Source organism: Lampris incognitus, chromosome 2 (genome assembly GCF_029633865.1).
Source record: "Lampris incognitus isolate fLamInc1 chromosome 2, fLamInc1.hap2, whole genome shotgun sequence".
Taxonomy (NCBI): domain Eukaryota; kingdom Metazoa; phylum Chordata; class Actinopteri; order Lampriformes; family Lampridae; genus Lampris; species Lampris incognitus.
In genome coordinates this window covers 72,173,745-72,192,963 of record NC_079212.1, presented here as the reverse complement: position 1 = coordinate 72,192,963, position 19,219 = coordinate 72,173,745, and the positions used below count along the sequence as shown (strand labels likewise).

General features: G+C 45.1%; 1 protein-coding gene across 1 annotated transcript in view; it reads right to left on the bottom strand.

Annotated features, from left to right (window-relative positions):
• LOC130130455 (neural cell adhesion molecule L1.1-like) overlaps nt 1–18,312 on the bottom strand; it is a 254,889-nt gene extending 236,577 nt beyond the window's left edge. The window contains exon 1 of the mRNA XM_056300168.1: nt 18,213–18,312. Coding sequence (XP_056156143.1) covers nt 18,213–18,312 — 100 coding nt within the window. The remainder of the gene's footprint in view (nt 1–18,212) is intronic.
• Between the last annotated feature and the right edge of the window lie 907 nt (nt 18,313–19,219).

Sequence of the window (19,219 nt, the reverse complement as noted above, 5' to 3'; positions counted from 1 at the left end):
AAGAGGCGTGCCAACCAAGACAGCCCAACAATGTCCACAGCCTTCAGCATGTCAGGGCGAATCTCAGCCACACATGGTGCCTTCCCTTCCCTGGCTGAACACAGCCTGAGTCGAGCCCTGCTACCCCTTCCTGAGTTAGTTTGCCAGAACTTCCTTGAGGCCAACTGAAAGTCCTCCTCCATAGCCCCGCCGAACTCCTCCCACACCCGAGTTTTTGCTTCCGTGACTGCCGAAGCCACAGCCCTTCTGGCTTCCTGGTACCTGTCTGCTGCTTCAGCAGACCCCTGGGCCAACTGAGCCCAAAAGGCCTCCTTCTTCAGCCTGATGGCTTCCCTCACCAGCTGGTTATTAGGTTGCCACCTCAACAGGTACCGATGACCTCATGACCACAGCTCCAACCTGCCACATCGGATTATCTTGGTACATTTTTTATATGATTTTTTTTGACAAAACCTGATTGCTCGTTAAATTGGCTGCTAATTTTAAAAAACTATAAACACAGTGAAATCTGATTTGAGAGGCTGTGAGTGTGGATACGTTTAAGGTGGTGTGTCTTCACACACACCCACCCACACACCCACACACACACACACACACACACACTCTCTCTCTCTCTCTTCTGCCAGACCCTCTCTCTCTCTCTCTCTCTCTCTCTCTCTCTCTCTCTCTCTCTCTCTCTCTCTCTCTCTCTCTCTCTCTCTCTCTCTCTCTCTCTCTCTCTCTCTCTCTCTCTCTCTCTCTCTCTCTCTCTCTCTCTCTCTCTCTCTCTCTCTCTCTCTCGTGCCAGGCCCTTCACACACACACACACTCAATTCAATTCAATTCAATATGTGCTTTATTGGCATGACATACATTTGTGTACATATTGCCAAAGCATGCAAAACAACAACAACACAATACAACAATGATTATAATAACAACAACAACAACATGATTATAATAATAACAGCAACAACAACAATGATTATGATATTAAACAAAAATAGTAGCAATAGGTGCCGTCATCCACTATCTCTCAGGTTGTGGCAAGATAATATAAATCTTGCTGCAATGCTCGCCGCTGGCCCCCCTCCCAGGACCACCCGCAGCTTACCTGCGTCGTCCATTTCCTGCTACTCTGGAATCACATGTTCCAGTTCCTTGACAAAAGCCCGGCGCTGTTTTTCAAATCTGTCACATTTAAGGAGGAAGTGCACCTCTGTCTCCACCTCATCTGTCATGCACTGACCACATGATCGTTGCTCTTTTGGCAACCACGTCTTTTTGTGTCTCCCCTTTTCAATGGCTAGACTGTGGTCACTGAGCCTGTATTTGGTGAGGATCTGTCGCTGCTTCCTGTCTCTGACAGTTAAGAGGTATTCTTCCAAATCATAGTTTGTTTTTAGGGCCCGATAGACTTCTAGTTTGTTTTGAGTTTTGATTTCAGCGTTCCAATGTTTCAGATAATTGTTTTTGCTTTGTTTTATAGCTGACTTATCGTAAACTTTGTTTGGGATGCAGTGCTGGTCTGAGGTTGGTTGGTCTTAGTATTTGTTACAGGGTTAGTGAGTCTCAGAGCCAGCTGCTTCAGGGGACTCTTTTCGGGGTTCAGTTCTTGGGTTTTCAGAGCTTTAAAGTGCAATGTATTTGTTGGGCTTGTATTTAAGTGCATCCAGAAATTTAGAGATCTTTTTTGTACATTTATCAATAATGGAAACCGGCCTAATTCTGCCCTACATGCGTTCTTTGGTGTTTTCCTTTGTGTTTTCAGAATCATTCTACAGAATTCAGCATGTAGGGTTTCTGCTGGATGCTTGTCCCATCTAGTGTAGCTGGAAAGACTGAGTGGACCCCATACCTCACTTCCATATAGTGCAATGGGCAGAATTACACTATCAAACAGTTTGCACCAGATGGAGATTGGTATATCAATGTTAAAGAATTTATTTTTAATTGCATATAAAGCTCTGCCAGCTTTTTGTTTTAGGTTATTCACTGCCCTACTGAAACTCCCTGATGCTGTAATAATTAGACCAAGGTAAGTATACTGCATCGTATGCTCTAAGGTGATGCTACCTAGAGTCAACTGGTATCTATTTTCCTGACATCTGGGCTTCTTCTGGACGATCATTACTTTTGTCTTTTTTGGATTTATTGCCAGGGCCCACTGCTGACAATAGTCCTCAAGCAGGTCTAGTAGTTGTTGCAGCCCAGCTGCGGTTGGTGACAATAAAACTAGATCATCTGCATAAAGCAAAAATTTCACTTCCATGTCATACAGGGGGAGACCTGGGGCTGCACACTGTTCCAGCTGCACCGCCAGTTCATTAATATATATATTAAACAATGTCGGGCTAAGCCCACAGCCCTGTCTCACCCCTCTATTCTGAGTGAAGAACTCAGTGTGTTTGTCTCCAATCTTAACTGCACATTTGTTGTCCGAATACATTGACTTTATTATGTCATACACTTTACCCCCTACACCACTTTGTAAAAGCTTTTTTGAAGTCAATAAAACAAGCAAATATTTTTCCATTTTTGGTTTGAATCACATTTTCATTTATGAGGGTGTGTAGGGTATAAATATGGTCCGTAGTCCGGTGATTTGGGAGGAAGCCAATTTGACCTTTGCTCAGGACATTGTGTTCGTTAAGGAGGGTTAGAATTCGATTGTTCAAAATGCTATTAAACACCTTCCCCAGACTACTGCTCACACAAATGCCTCTGAAATTATTAGGATCCAATTTGTCTCCATTTTTATGAATAGGAGTTATAAGCCCTTTGCTCCAGATGTCAGGAAAAAATCCCGAACTTAAAAAACAATGTTGAACAATTTGAGTACTGCCCTTTGCAGCTCAGCTGTGCTGTTTTTAAGCATCTCGCTTCTGATGCTGTCAAGGCCTCAAGCTTTATTGGGTTTTAAGGATTTGAGCTTCTGTGCTAATTCTTCTTGTGTTATTGGAAAATCCAGTGGGTTTTGGTTGTCTTTTATAGTGCATTCGAGCAACTGTAATTTTTGTTTGATCAAATTGTAATTGGAATTTGAGTATTCTTGTTGGATTTCCGAATAGATATGTTCAAAATGATTTTCCAAATTTCTCCATTTTGGATAGGCAGGTCTTGTGGTTTTGTAGAGCTCAAATTATTCCACATTTCCCAGAATTGGTTTTGATTCAGGGAATGTTATATTTCCTGTAGGGTTCTATCTACATGGCTTTGTTTTTTTCATTCTTAATGTGTGTTTATATAGTTTTATTGTTTCGCTATATTTCTTTCTTATATCCATATCTTGAGGTTGGTAGTGTTTCAGGTTTGACAATTTATGCAATTCTTTTCTTATATTTTTACAATCGTTGTCAAACCATTTTTCATTTTTAGATTGTTTCATTTTTCTGTTGCCTGTCCTCGGTAGGACCATGTTTGCTGCCGTCTGAAAGATACAATGGATTTCATTGACAGCTTTGTTGGTATTGTCCTTATTAGTTTCAAACGGTTTGTTAATGAAGTTAGTAATCATATTAAGTAATTTGGATGAATTCAGGATATTGATAAATTTTTCTGCACTGTCTGCAGCCCATCTGTAGGTCATATTAATTTTGAACAGCTTGCTGGGCTCCTCTATAGGCATTTGAGTCAGGTTAATAGTTTTGAAGAAAATCATAATTTGGTTATGGTCAGAAAGAGGAGTTTGTTGTCTAACAGTGAATGCATCGAAGGAGGTGGGGTCCATGTCAGTTATTGCATAGTCAACTACACTAGCTCCAAGACCTGAACAACATGTGAACCTTCCCAAAGAGTCTCCTCTGATCCTACCATTAAGCATGTACAGGCCGGAGGTGCGACAGAGGTGCACTAGCTCCTTACCAGCCTTGTTCACAGTACAGTGGAGGGAGCTCCTTTTAACAAGGGTTGGTGAGAGGTACAGGGAATGTTGACCAAACACATGTCTGTTACCCCGAGGGTCAATGGTATCATTTATTGAACCTGTTCTCACGTTAAAATCTCCGCACAGCAGCATATTTCCCTGGGCCTGGAAAAGGCTTACCTCTTCATGGGGGTTACTCAGGAAATCCTCATCATAATATGGGGATTCAGTTGGGGGAAAATATAGAGCACAGAGATAGATATCTTTGTTTGATATGTCAATTTTATTGCTGAGTTTTAGCCAGCAGTGGGATGTTCCAATTTTAATTTTTGAAATGTGGTTGGTTAAACATCCTCTGTACCAAATCAAAATACCTCCGGAGTCTCGTCCACGATGTACTGAGTTAAGTTTATTTGATGGAATAATTATTTCTTTGTAACCTGAGGGACAGTGGGTGGTTATGTCTTCACGACACCAGGTTTCAGTTAATATGACTGTGTCGACATTTTCGATGTTTTTTAAGAAGTCAGGGTCTCTACTCTTCATCCCAAAGGAAGATGAGAAGAGACCCTGGATGTTCCAACAAGAGACAGAAAAAGAACGCATGAAAAGAAAATATACAATGGGTCTCTTTTGTGAGACAGAGAATTATTAAGTTACAGTGGAAGAAGACATATATACAATATCATGATAACACTTACCAAATACCTCACTATCGATATTGTGGGCATTATTATACACAACCAGAGCCAAATCAACACTCAGGATTCCCCCGTGTAAGTGGTTACCCCATTAAGATCTGATGGCATGTAGAGGTCGTCTTAGATGCTGCCATGCAGGAGTCTGGAGCACAGGGTGTGGAGCATCTCCTTTATCTCTCCCAGCTCGGTCTTGGCTGGGGCAGTGGGTGTGGGAGGGGGCTGGGCTACTGCAGCAGCATAGCTTTGTGGCCTGTGTTGTGGGGGACAGGCTCTGTCAAGTGTTGTTGCCTGTTTGTTTTTTGGAGGGGTTGGGTGCACAGGTTTCTTGGACCTTGGGGAAGCAGCACATAGGTGTGGGGGTGTGTAGGGCTTTCGGCCCAAAGGTGAGTATGGAGTATGGGGCTGGGGGGGGGGAAAGGGTCCAGGTATTGTGTGCTCTGGGGGGGAATGGGGGTATCTGGGGATGTTGGAGGGTTCTGGTCTGTAGTCTCCTACTGGTGGAGGATAAGTGGGTGTGGTTGGGTTGCGGCCCAAAGCAACATTTTTTAGGGTCCTCGCAAAAATCCGCACCCTCTCCTTGTGAAGGTGCAGTCTGTCGTAGAGGTCATGGAGGCTGATGCCTGAATGGTGAGCCAGGTGGACATTGGGAAGAGCAGCACAGCCTCTGCTGATGTCTGCTGATCCCATGGATTATATGGGGTGGGGTGTCACGCCGTGGCAGGAGTGTTGACACCACGATCCGTGCCTCTGGGAATTCTCCACTTGCTCTCTCTGCCACTCTACGCACCGCCACAGCCGTGTCACTGCGCAGATAGTGCAGGTCATTGGCCCTGGTGTGGATGATGAAGCATTGTGGGCTCCCAAGAGATTCCTTGTTCAGGAGCTGTAGTGCATGGCCAGTAGTGCTGCATCGTTTTGCTGTCACGTGATATCCGGGGAATAGTTTCTGAGGGTCCATGAACTTCTGGTTTGAGTCCATATGCAGGGCTACGTGTGGGCGCTGTTTGTTTGTCTTGGTGGGAGGAGATTGGTTGGGTGGCGGGGGTTGTGTGTTTTGTGTAAGGGGTGTCTGTGTGTCTGTGTGAGTGGTCTCTGTATCATGTTTGTTGGTTGTTCTAGTGTCAGGGTAGGTGTGATGGTCTGTATGGGTGTTAGTGGCATTGTTTTGGGAGACTGAAGCCCTGGCCCTGGTGTTCTCTTGGAGCTCTGTCCTAAGATCCTCCATCTGTTTCATGAGGTTCCTCTCTTTCAGTATCGCCTCCTTCTCTAGTTGTGCTACTTGGGAATGTACATTTTGGTTTTCCACCTGTAGCTGCTTCATGGTCTCTTGTAGCTCTAAGACAGTCAGTCTGTTCTCTGTTCTCAGCTGTTCCACCTCCTCCCTGAGCTGCTGGATGGAGCTGGTGGTGGTGTCAGAAAACCTGGCTTGGGTGAACTCCCTAAACTCGACAAAGTCCATTTCCAGCAGGGCCAGACTCTCCCTCAGCTGCCTGTCAGTGGCAGAGAGAGAGTGGGAAGGGGAGGGGGAGGGGCTGCTGCGTGTTGTAGGGGCTCATTGTCCGAAGGGGGAGGGGGAGGGGTTGCTGCGTGTTGTGGGGGCTCTGTAGGTAGCTGGTCCTCAGCCGTGTCGCTGTCTCTGTGGTTGTCTACCTCTGCCTTAAGCAGAGGGAAAACCTCTTCAAAAGAGTTCAGGCTCCCCTCGTTTCCCTGCAGCAGTATAGCTCCTTTAGTGTAGTATGTGATGGTCAGTATCGCATTATCGGTGTCCACATTTTTATCCGTGCACACTGTGAACCATCCTCCACGGCCGATTCCCTCTTTAAATACGTGTTTATAGTGTTGGAAGATGGCAGCTTTCCATGCTGACAGTCGTGTGGTGTGGAAGATTAAGTTGTGTGTTATTGGTTTTCCATGCATAAAGATAAAGTCCGCGTATAGTGTGTCTGGGTTGTCATTTAACACTTTCTCCTTGTGTTTCTTCCTAGCCTGCGTGCTTTTGCAGTCCGCCGGGTAATTTACCACACTAGATTCAGTTGGCTTGGTTTCCATGACGATCGGTAATATTTACCACTACCAACGGTTTATTTTGTTGTTTTGCTGGCTAACGTTAGCTAATTAGATTACTTCCGGTCCTACGTTGTGGTTCTTATGTTTCGTTTTTTATGCACGTCGGATTCAACTGTACATGTCCTACTTTCCCTCTGCGTCGGCAGGTGGCGTGTTTCTTCGGGTTGGATCCGTAACATTAGACCAGGCCACGTTAGACCAGGTAACGTTAGACCAGGCCACGATAGACCAGGTCACGTTAGACCAGGCCACGTGAGACCAGGTCACGTGAGACCAGGTCACGTAAAGACCAGGTCACGTTAGACCAGGCCACGTTAGACCAGGCCACGTTAGACCAGGCCACGTAAGACCAGGCCACGTTTGACCAGGTCACGTAAGACCAGGTCACGTAGGACCAGGTCACGTAAGACCAGGTCACGTTAGACCAGGTCACGTTAGACCAGGTCACGTTAGACCAGGCCACGCTAGACCAGGTCACGTTAGACCAGGCCACGCTAGACCAGGTCACGTTAGACCAGGTAACGTTAGACCAGGCCACGTTAGACCAGGCCACGTTAGACCAGGTCACGTTAGACCAGGCCACGTTAGACCAGGTCACGTTAGACCAGGCCACGTTAGACCAGGCCACGTTAGACCAGGCCACGTTAGTTGTTGGGTTGTTTTGCTGTACGGTTGGCTAGCAGGATAGCCAGCTAACAAGTTAGCCAGCTAGCTGTTTGCGAACTCTTCCGCGAAGATTTAATCTAAAAACTTGGGTTTCCTTGTCAGATTAAAGGGAGGATTTTCTGTTAGGAAAACGATTTACGCTGTCTTCTTCTTTTAGACTGTTTTCTAAATTCTCTGTCTCACTAGAGACCCAATGTTTGATATATTTTTTAAGAGCTCATCTCATGTGTGTGCACTCTCTCTCTCTCTCTCTCTCTCTCTCTCTCTCTCTCTCTCTCTCTCTCTCTCTCTCTCTCTCTCTCTCTCTCTCTCTCTTCTGTCAGACCCTTCACACACACACACACACACACACACACACTCTCTCTCTCTCTCTCTTCTGCCAGACCCTTCACACACACACACACACACACACACACGGTCGGGGGTGAAAAGTGACAGCTGGCTAATGCAGACCCCCTCCTATAATCTAATAATTTCACAACTTGTCCCCAGAGCATCTTTTTTCTCTTTGTTCTTTCTTTATTCTTTCTGACCTCTGTGTCTAACACAGACAACACAACGTCTACACACAGGACACACACACACACACACACACACACACACACACACACACACACACACACACACACACACACACACACACACACAGCCTCAACTTCAGTCTCCACTGTTACATCTCCAACAATCTTCTCTGCTATTGTTGTCAGTTATGACTGCTGAACCACACGCACACACGCACACACACACACACACACAACATATACTCCCACACACACACACACACACACACACACACACACACACACACACACACACACACACACACACACACACACATACACAACATATACTCCCACACACACCTGCCACTGGCCTTCGGGACTGCTGTTACCTGACAGGCTTATTTACAAAATAGACGAGCCAGACAGAACAGCAGGACAGTGTGTGTGGGGGGTGGGGTGGGGGTGGGGGTAGTGTAAGCAGGGGAGAGATAATAACCAGAGGTGGGGGTTCACTACATGTAAGGAATGAGAGGATTTGACAGACAGGAGAGAAATGAAGGGTGAATGTCTGGCTTGGCTTGCAAAGCAGGGCCGGAGCAGTGGTGCAGCGGAGGGGTTAAGCAGCACTGCCTTGTGTCGCCTCTTTTGTCACTGCTCACGGTGACCGGGTTTGATTCTGTATAGAGGCAGGAAAGACACAAGTGTTTTCATCCGGACTTTGTTTAATCTTAATATTCATAACCCTCTTACGGTGCCTCTGAGTTCACAAGGGGGAAGGGACTGCTCTCATTAATGTATAAAGCCTTAATTTAGAAGGAGCACTATTGGGGAACATCCCAATTAATGGCCTGAAATGTGTAGCCCTCTGTTTTTATGACATTAACAACTTAAAAACCAAATGCTAATTTACCAGAAGGCAGTTAAGGATGCGAGATCAGCGTACTTCTCTGAACTAATGTCAAGAAATAACCACAATCCTAAAGTTCTCTTCAGGGTAACTGACTCTGTTATTAATGGTCCCTCCACTTCTCTTTTTGAACCTGATGTTGAGTTATCCAAAACAATTCTCCTTTTGTAAATAAGGTGGAGAATACCAGGTCCCAAATCCAGCCAGGCTCTTGCCTTCATTCCTTTCCCTGTGTTAATTCTGCCCCTTTTACCCAGTTTCAACCCATTACAATTTCAGTGTCAAGAGAGTACGGTCATGTGAGCTCCTCCTCCTGCATCTTAAACATCATTCCCAATAAGCTACTCAAGGAGGTATTTTCCACTATCAGTCCCGTTATTCTGCAATTTCTTAATAAATCTCGGGCCTCTGGTTCTTTTCCAGACAGTTTTAAGCCTGCCATTGTTCACCATTGCTGAAGAAACCTAATTTAGATCCCCAGTCCCTAAGTCACTACAGGTCAATCTCTGAATTGCCTTTTCCATGTAAGGTTCTGGAGAGAGTAATTTCTTCTCAATTGATTTCTTTTATGAACACTAAGTGTTTTTAACAGTTTCAAGCCTGGTTTTAGTGCACTTCATAGTACCGAGACAACTCTAGTTAAGGTCGCCAATGACCTACTGCTGACTGCAGAAAGAGGTAACAGCTCGATTTTAGTTCTTTTAGACTTAAGTAGTGCCTTTAACACAGTCGATCACAGTATCTTCTTACATCACTTAGAGACTTGGGTTGGTGTCAAGGGCTCGGCTCTTAGTTTATTATGCTCTTACCTCACCAACAGAACTTTTTATGTTGTTCTGGGTAACTCTACTTCTTCTGCGGCTCAGATGGTGTCCCCCAAGGCTTAATTCCTGGCTCGCTTCTCTTTTCTATATACATGCTGCCCCTTGCCCATTTTTATGCTGATGACACTCATTTATTCATGCCACTAAAACCCACAGATCCTAGCGCCCTATTAAATATATCTATCTAACCTATTATATCTCACAACTTGCCTCTCTGACATAAAATCCTGGATGTCTGAAAATTTTCTCAAATTTAATGAAGATAAGCCTAAGGTCATTCTGTTCAGTCCCAAAAATTTCATCAGCCCTTTTGTTACTAATTTAGGTGGCTATCAGGTAGTCCTAAGCAGGCTGCTAGGAATCTTGGGGTAATATTTGATGCTATCCTCAGTTTTGACAATCAAATCAAACATGGTGTTCCATCATGCTTTCTCCGGCTCAATCTAATCTCCAAAATTACGTCATTTTTATCAATTGCTGATATGCTAAAAGCTTTACATGCGTTTATCTATTCTCGGCTTGACTATTGTAATGCATTTTATCCTCGTATTAGCAAGGGCTCTTCCACTATCTGCAGTTGGTACTCGGCTCATTAACGGGAGAAAGGGGCATGATCATATCCCTCCTGCGCTTGCCTCCCTACACTGATTCCGTATATATTTCGAATTGATTTTGAAATTTTATTGCTCACTTTTAAAGCTTTGAATTATCTTGCTCCTAGATATATTTCTGATTTAATGACCTGGCATATCCCCCCCTCGACCATTAAGATCAGCAGATGGAGCCCTGCTGGTTATTCCCAGGTCTCAGTTTGTTACAAAGGGTGATCGGGCTTTTGCTGTTAGAGCCCCCCACACTATGGAACTCTCTTCCTGTTGACTGAAGACAAACCAAGGCTCTACCTTCTTTTAAATCTCGTCTTAAAACGTTTCTTTTTATGAACGCTTTTACAAATGTTTGATATTAGTTTTTATTTATTCAAATTGTTTTTATCTTTACTCTTATTTGGTTTATTTTTTGCCTTGTCTGGTTTTCTTTCTTCGTAAACGTTTTATGCTTTTTCACTAGTTCTGGTTTAACTAAACACAGTGTACTGGGGATTTTTAGGAACCAGGCCAAGCCCTGAGGGCTGCCGCAGCTCTGTTCTGTTGAACACTGAATCTAAATGTTCAATGTTAACACTAATGTGACATACTGTACCAATTTCCTATCTTTGTCATCCCCGCCTCTCCAGGCTCTGTCACTGTCCCACAGAACCTGAGGGACTTCAGGGGACAGGCAGGTGGACTACTCCACTAGGAGGCCTAAGGGCGAGGCAGGTGGACTAGTCCACTGGGAGGCCTGGGGGAGGGGCAGGTGGGCGGTCTGTATAGAGGCCCTAACACAGGGGGAGGGGCGGAGGTGGACGGATAGTGCCTGACAGAGCGATAAATTAATTCAACGATAGATTCTGTTCTGGAGAAAAGAATGGGACATGTGGATGGGGAGATTAGGCAAAGGCATGAAGAAAAGTGTGGGGAGCAGAAGGAGGGAATGGGAGAGAGGGACACTTACCCCTAATGCACACACAGACCCACAAAACACACATACACAACCACAGAAGAAAAAAGCAAAAGCCATTCCCAATCCTTCTCTCCCAGTTGGCCATCTGACCTAAATCCACCTAAATTCATTATTTATTATGCACTTCACATTTACTACTCCTCCCTACACACACACACACACACACACACACACACACACACACACACACACACACACACACACACACACACACACACACACAAGTGCTGACTGTGCTTCCGTGTGGGGCAATGAAGAGGTAACCAGTCAATAGACAATTACATTTGTGTGTCTGTATATGTATATGTGTGTGTGTGCGTGTGTGCACGTGTATGTCAGTCCGTAGATCTCGCTACTGATGTCCTACACATCTGACCTCATGAATATGGAATAGCACTGTCATTTTAATAAAGCACCAACTGAGTCAGGTCTTTGTGTGGGTGTGGGTGGAGGGGAGGAGGATGTGTGCGTATCTATATATGTGTGAATACATGTGTGTAGGAGATACGAGTGTGTGTCAATTCCATTTTAGGATGAATATGAATTCGTGGGAGTTTATTTGAGTCCAGGTGAGCCATGATGCTGGAGAACATCCTTTGTCTGAGCTGGGGAAGCTGGTCATGTATTTTAACACGTGTGCTGGGGGAGATTTGTATGGTGTTGTGCAACGCGACTTCTTATAAACAGGGTTTGTTGATGCACTTGAATCCAGTGGCAGCTTTGGTTCTACTGCAGACTGCAAACAGGACACATTTAGAACATTCATGTTGAGTTTTACTCTGAAACGAGGTCTTCCATCCTGGAAATCTTCATCTCCAGACATAAACTGCTGGATAGCATCAAATCAACACACAAACTGTATGTATGATAAAGACAGAAGACGATTTAAGTTATTAGCCGACTAGATGATAATGCTTTTAAATGACTTTCTTTTCACTATATTTTGAAAGATGAGCTTCCTGGAAACAATTTTTTAAAATAAAAAAACAAACAAAACGGAAATCTAAAAAAATGAAAGAATCTCAAGAGGGGCTCTGAAGTTGCTTTTGTGCGCTCAGAGGACCTGACAAGGCCTAATCTTTCATCTTTCATCTTGGTAGTAGGGTTTTTCTTTAAATGTCATGTTTTAGCAGTGCTGTCAGCAGAATGGGGCTCATTATACCTGTGTGTTTGGAAAAACGTTCAAAATTCATATTGTTTTACCAATAACCACTTTCCTCTGGCCATGATGTCGTTATTCACTGCAAATCCTGACTGTTTGTGGGTGGATCATTGGTGTAGCAGGAATGAAAGCACCTGCGTTTAGTTGTATGAAGTTCGTCAAAACATTCCATTTATATTCCCAAGGGAATAACGTTTAACGCGATATTTTGTGGTGATACACAACTGAGGGTAGATTCACCAGGGGCTGCTGCTCCTTTAAGGCAGACGTTCGGAGTGATGACGTAGCACTGCTGAGAGTTTCCGGGCTGGGGTCATGTTAGCATTAGCTAGCGGTTAGCTGGTTGCCAGGAGAGATTGTGTTGTATCGGTGTTGTTTTGTGTGGCGAGTAAACGGGATTGACTCGACTCGATCTCTCCGTCTCCTCTTTCCTGCACTCCCACAATTTCTTATTTCTTTGTGTTACCTTACAATGATGCCCCCTTCTGATATAACCTGGCTATTTCTGGTTGGTTCGAGTTGGCAGTCTTTGCTGCAGTCATTCCCTATCCGTGACGATTGTGACGAAGACGGCACGTCAAAATATGAGCTGCGCTTGCTGTGAGACGTCATCATAAGACGTCATCATGTGCTTACAAGCTTCAACCAAACGGTAAAGTGTCTTACGGGTGTACGTAGACCAAACCGCATGGCCATCAGACAGTTGTAATGTTTATTTTGCTTATTTTTATCGAATATATTGATGCTAGTTGGACACGATGTGAAATGCTTGCTAATGCTAATGCTAGCTAACGAGGCGCGAATGGCTGTCGCGACCATTCAAACAAACTTATTTTCACGCACAGGAGCTGGAGTACTATTTATGTAGTAACTTGAACCTGAACAACTGTTTTCTTGCCAAGGATGTTTATTGCGTATTTTCTGCCGTGTAATAAATTTTGTATTTTATTCTTTGCATGTCAGCATGTTAGTTATCAAACTGTCGTACTATAGTAATGAGAAAACGGGTTCATGTGACGTGGGATCGTTAGCTAGTATGTGCATGCGTATCATTCAGATTACACGACCATACTGGTTAACTAGAGTAGTCCCCTCTCCGTCATGACTGTGGTAAAGATGGAGCTGGAGTACTGTACACACTGTAACTAGAGTAGTCCCCTCTCCGTCATGACTGTCGTGAAGACGGAGCTGGAGTACTGTACACACTGTAACTAGAGTAGTCCCCTCTCCGTCATGACTGTCGTGAAGACGGAGCTGGAGTACTGTACATACTGTAACTAGAGTAGTCCCCTCTCCGTCATGACTGTGGTGAAGACGGAGCTGGAGTACTGTACATACTGTAACTAGAGTAGTCCCCTCTCCGTCATGACTGTGGTGAAGACGGAGCTGGAGTACTGTACACACTGTAACTAGAGTAGTCCCCTCTCCGTCATGACTGTGGTGAAGACGGAGCTGGAGTACTGTACACACTGTAACTATAGTAGTCCTCTCTTCGTCATGACTGTGGTGAAATCGGAGCTGGAGTACTGTACACACTGTAACTAGAGTAGTCCCCTCTCCGTCATGACTGTGGTGAAGACGGAGCTGGAGTACTGTACACACTGTAACTATAGTAGTCCTCTCTTCGTCATGACTGTGGTGAAATCGGAGCTGGAGTACTGTACACACTGTAACTAGAGTAGTCCCCTCTCCGTCATGACTGTGGTGAAGACGGAGCTGGAGTACTGTACATACTGTAACTAGAGTAGTCCCATCTCCGTCATGACTGTGGTGAAGACGGAGCTGGAGTACTGTACATACTGTAACTAGAGTATTCCCCTCTCCGTCATGACTGTGGTGAAGACGGAGCTGGAGTACTGTACATACTGTAACTAGAGTAGTCCCCTCTCCGTCATGACTGTGGTGAAGACGGAGCTGGAGTACTGTACGTACTGTAACTAGAATAGTCCCCTCTCCGTCATGACTGTGGTGAAGATGGAGCTGGAGTACCGTACGTACTGTAACTAGAGTAGTCCCCTCTTCCCCTTGACTGTGGTGAAGACGGAGCTGGAGTACCGTACACACTGTAACTAGAGTAGTCCCCTCTCCGTCATGACTGTGGTGAAGACGGAGCTGGAGTACTGTACATACTGTAACTAGAGTAGTCCGCTCTCCGTCATGACTGTGGTGAAGACGGAGCTGGAGTACTGTACATACTGTAACTAGAGTAGTCCCCTCTCCGTCATGACTGTGGTGAAGACGGAGCTGGAGTACTGTATACACTGTAACTAGAGTAGTCCCCTCTCCGTCATGACTGTGGTGAAGACGGAGCTGGAGTACTGTACATATCTTATCTCGAACTTGACCAGCTGTTATCTTGATTCACTGCCAGAAAATAATAAACGGGGCATGTGTCGCCTGAACCCGACGTGTCTGCGTGGGTGTGATTTCTGCTGGAGTCGTGGCCAGAATATAGAGGTTACACACTGACGTCAGGAAACTGGATTTATTTTACCCATTCATATAACCCAGTTTCAGTTTTGGGAGCTGCTAGTCCCTTCCTGGGAACTGACCAGACACGCTCATCACTTCTGCCTCCTGACAGTGTCCCCGTGGTACCAGCTGCTGATGCCATGATGCAGCTCAGTTGTTCAGGGCCATGAGCTAACCCCCGGGTTTGCAAAGTGGGGGCCGAGGCTCCCTGGGGGGCCGACAGGAGGCGCTAGGGGGTCCGGGAGAGGAAAATGAAAAATGCAGTTAAAAAAAACTAATAATAAAAATAAAATTAAATATATCAATAAATAATAAGAACAATAAGAAAAAAATACTAAAAGAAAGAACTGTTGATGAATATTGTAAAGCACAAATGACAATGAATGTTTGGTTGATAAAAGAAAGAATATTGAATATAATACAACTGAGAAATTATTTGAAATGTAAATTAAATTAATATTGCATTCATAAAAATAAGGAAATATTAAGAAGCTGTATGTTTGATTTTTTTATATTTGCCAGTGTAATTTTTTTTAAGCCATGTCGCAATAGTGGGGCCCAGCGAGAGGCTACTGCTATTAAGGGGTCCTTGGCATGGAAAAGTTTGGGAACCCCTGAATTCTAGTCCACACACACACACACACACACACGGGTTCTTTTGCTCCTACAGTTATACACACATGCACTATGACTATTACTCTGTCTCTGACACACACAGACACACACACACACACACACACACACACACACACACACACACACACACAGAGTTAACAGTCAGAGCCACGTGTGTGGGGGGGTCTCTTTGTGTGCGTCTGTCAGTAGTGGGGGAACATAAAGGATGGAGAGCTCAGTAGAGGGGGAACATAAAGGATGGAGAGCTCAGTAGAGGGAGAACATAAAGGATGGAGAGCTCAGTAGAGGGGGAACATAAAGGATGGAGAGCTTAGTAGAGCGAGAAATTAAAGGATGCAGAGCTCAGTAGAGGGAGAACATAAAAGACGGAGCGCTCAGTAGAGGGAGGACAAAGGATGGAGAGCTCAGTTGAGGGAGAACAAAGGATGCAGAGCTCAGTAGAGGGAGAACATAAAGGATGCAGAGCTCAGTTGAGGGATAACATAAAGGATGCAGAGCTCAGTAGAGGGAGAACATAAAGGATGCAGAGCTCAGTAGAGGGAGAACATAAAGGATGGAGAGCTCAGTAGAGGGAGAACATAAAGGATGGAGAGCTCAGTCGCATGAGAGGCTCTGTGGAACAAATCACTTCTACTGGCAGACCTCAAGTCTCCTGCTGTCTCTCCGTTCAGCTGAGTCTCACTCTTTGTTTGGTGTCTTCGTGTGTCTGTTCCACTGGTCTGTTTCTGTCTGTCTGCTTGTCTATGTTCGGGGCTGTCAATATGTCTGCCTGTTTCTTCGTCTCCATGTCTGTCCATCTTTTTGCAGATCCATCTGGTCCTCTTTCTCTGCCTGTCTGTGTCTCCTGTCCCATGTGGGAGTCAAGTAGTCTGACCTTCTCTTGGCCTGCCAGTCTCTATATTCAATGTTCGGTTGTTCTGTCTTCTTGCTGAGCTCTTACCTTGTTCGTCTCTCTGCCCCACTTTCTAGTAAAATACACCTAGGCTTACAGCTGTCTGTCTTTTTCTTTCTTTGTCATTCTATTTCCATCTGTCTGTCCTTCTGCCAGTCATTCTGTGTGATGCAGCTGCAGGTCTGCAGTCCTGAGCAGGCACCCTCCACGCTTAACGAGTGAAATATTCAAATGAAGCCCATTTCACCCTCTGGCCCCATAGCACAACACAACCTCTTTCACATTTAAATCAGCTCTTATTGACGTGACACTGTTTAATGACCTCTGGACTGACCCCCCCCCTTCAGTCTTCCTACGCCACAGTACCACAAACACACACATGCAGCCAAATGCATGCTTCTCCACAACGCTATTATCATGTGCTGGTTTCTGATCTATTTCTACACGGCTGACAACCTACTTGACCGCACAGGACAGCATAAATGTGTCATTAGTGACGGTATGTGACTGGGTAAACAATAGACCCCATATTGGGTTATTCCCAGGCCCAGGTGCGGTCTATTTGACTGAGCTGATGGTCAAGTAGCACCAGCTGTGGACGGCTGTACTGTAACACACTCCCATGGGCCATATACAGGACCTACAGCCATACATCAATCATTGCCTTCAGACACACATTTTCCCCAACACTGGGGAAAATGCAAAAACAGAAGGGACCAAAACCTGAGAGTAGGTTCAAATGATGATTTCTCATGTCACCAGTTCAAACTGAACACAATGGTACACCATAATTATCAGTGTCAGACAATTCTTGAATTACGGAGACATATAAGGAAGAGGACTTCTTGTATATGAATGCCAGAATCTTAGTAAAACACAATAAAAACAAAATCTATTTGATTAAAATATAAAATTTTGTTAACAATATTGTTCACAGACCCACGATGATATCCAGACAGATATTTACCCTGGTCTTGACCAGCAAGACTGTACAACTGTGCTGTGACGTCAATCAATACATGACAACATCAGGTATCACATCCTTGTTGGCCCACTCAACCAAACCGAAAGCCCCCCCCCCCCACACACACACACACAAACCAAAGCCTAGAGGGTGGTCTATCTTTTCAAAACCCTTACATGCAGGGCCGGTCCTATGCTATTCTGGGCCGGGGAACAACCATCGCTCACCGCCCCCCCCCCAAAAAAAACAACCACAGACACGCACGACCGTGACAACCATAAAGCCTAGGCCTACACGCGCACGCATACACCACACAGCTGTGTGTGGGGTGAGCACAGGCTACCAGAAGAAACAACCAATTCAAAATAATATCAACCACAGGACACAATTACAAGCAACCATGCCACAGCGGGCTATTGTCAAGTCCTCCTCATTTTCTTCCCTTCAAACTTGACGCGTCGTGTCTTGACCGCCGCAAATGTTGCAGTTGTGTCATTGTAATCCACCTGTCTTGCCACACGGTTCTCGATGGACAACACAGCCAACGCAGACAGTCTTTCTTGGGACATCGTTGATCTCAAATATGTCTTGATCAATTTCAATTAGCTGAAAGAGCGCGCTGCACTTGCGACTGAGAATGGAGTTGTAAGAAACACCTGGCAAGCGGCAGTAGTGTTGGGTAATGCCGTTTTCATGTCTCTCTCAACTAAAAAATCCAGCACTTCAGAGGTTGTTTTTACATCAGCTGGGAGCAGACGTGACAAAAATCCAAATTCACTGTCCAGTTCTCCACCATCAATTCCCCCCACAAACTCCGCGAGCTCTTCGCAGGCCTCTCTGTGGTTGTCAATCAGGTTAACGTTTTTAATGTCCTCCAAAACGTGGAAAAGACGATCGCACTGACTCAAATATGAAAACCGCTCTTCTGTCTCAGTCATCACTGTGTCGGTCAAGCGGGTGAAAAAGCTCACTCTAAGCTTTTCCTCCCCTGTCAAAGGCTCATCGACTGACCTTTCACCCGGAAGTCGTGTTCAGCGTCGCGTACGATGTTCAGGGAAAGCCGGTGGAACGTCAATATTCTCTGCAAGTTCTTTTGCTTTTCCAACAGCATCTTGGAAACCGTTCAGTCGACATTGTTCCATCTCTTCTCTTACAGCTGTGACAACTCTTACTGCATCACCGATGCTCAGATGTCGTGACTGCAGGACGACACTGGCCTGATTGGCTGTATTCAGCACTTTGTGCCAAACAACTAAGCTGACCAAAAAGTCAAATGTTTCAGTTGCCTGTACGAGACTTGTGACTTTAGAGGTGGTCTCGGAATCATAGGTGCTATCTTCACTGAGGGCTATGAGTGCATCTATGACCTGGGGTTACTGCTCAATTCCCGTTCTTGTCGCGTCAGCGCGAGCACTCCATCTGGTCTCTGAGAGAGGTTTCAGTGTGATGCGTACATGTTTTTCAAGAATCCCCCAACGTTTCGTTGATTTTCCGAATAATTTGTATAGCTGATTTAGCACTCCAAAAAAATTCTTGGCCTCGTTCAAGGACTCGGCTGCATGTTCGAGGCCAGATTCAAGTTGTGAGGGCAACAGGGCACAAAGAAAGCCCGCTTGTTAACCTGCTTCACCCTTGCTTGTACTCCCCTGTGCACACCCCTCATGTTGGCCCCGTTATCGAAACATTGTCCCCTGCAATCATCAATGTTAATGCCATATTTAGCCAGCCTTTCCAGCAGTGTATCTGCATGTGCTTTGCCCGTTGTGCTTTTCACAGCAATTAATTCAAAAAAGCTCTCATGCACCTCTACCTTCTGGTCTGTTGTAGCATATCGCAAAACGAGAGAGAGCTGTTCTTTGTGCGACACATCTGGTGTGCAGTCCATCATGGTGCTGTAATATCCAGCTGTTTTGACCTTCTGCACGATTTTTTCCAACACTGCGTCAGCTAGGAGTCCAGTGAACTCATTTTGAATGTTTTTGCTGAGGTAGTGGGTAGTCTTGGAATGATTGAGATGT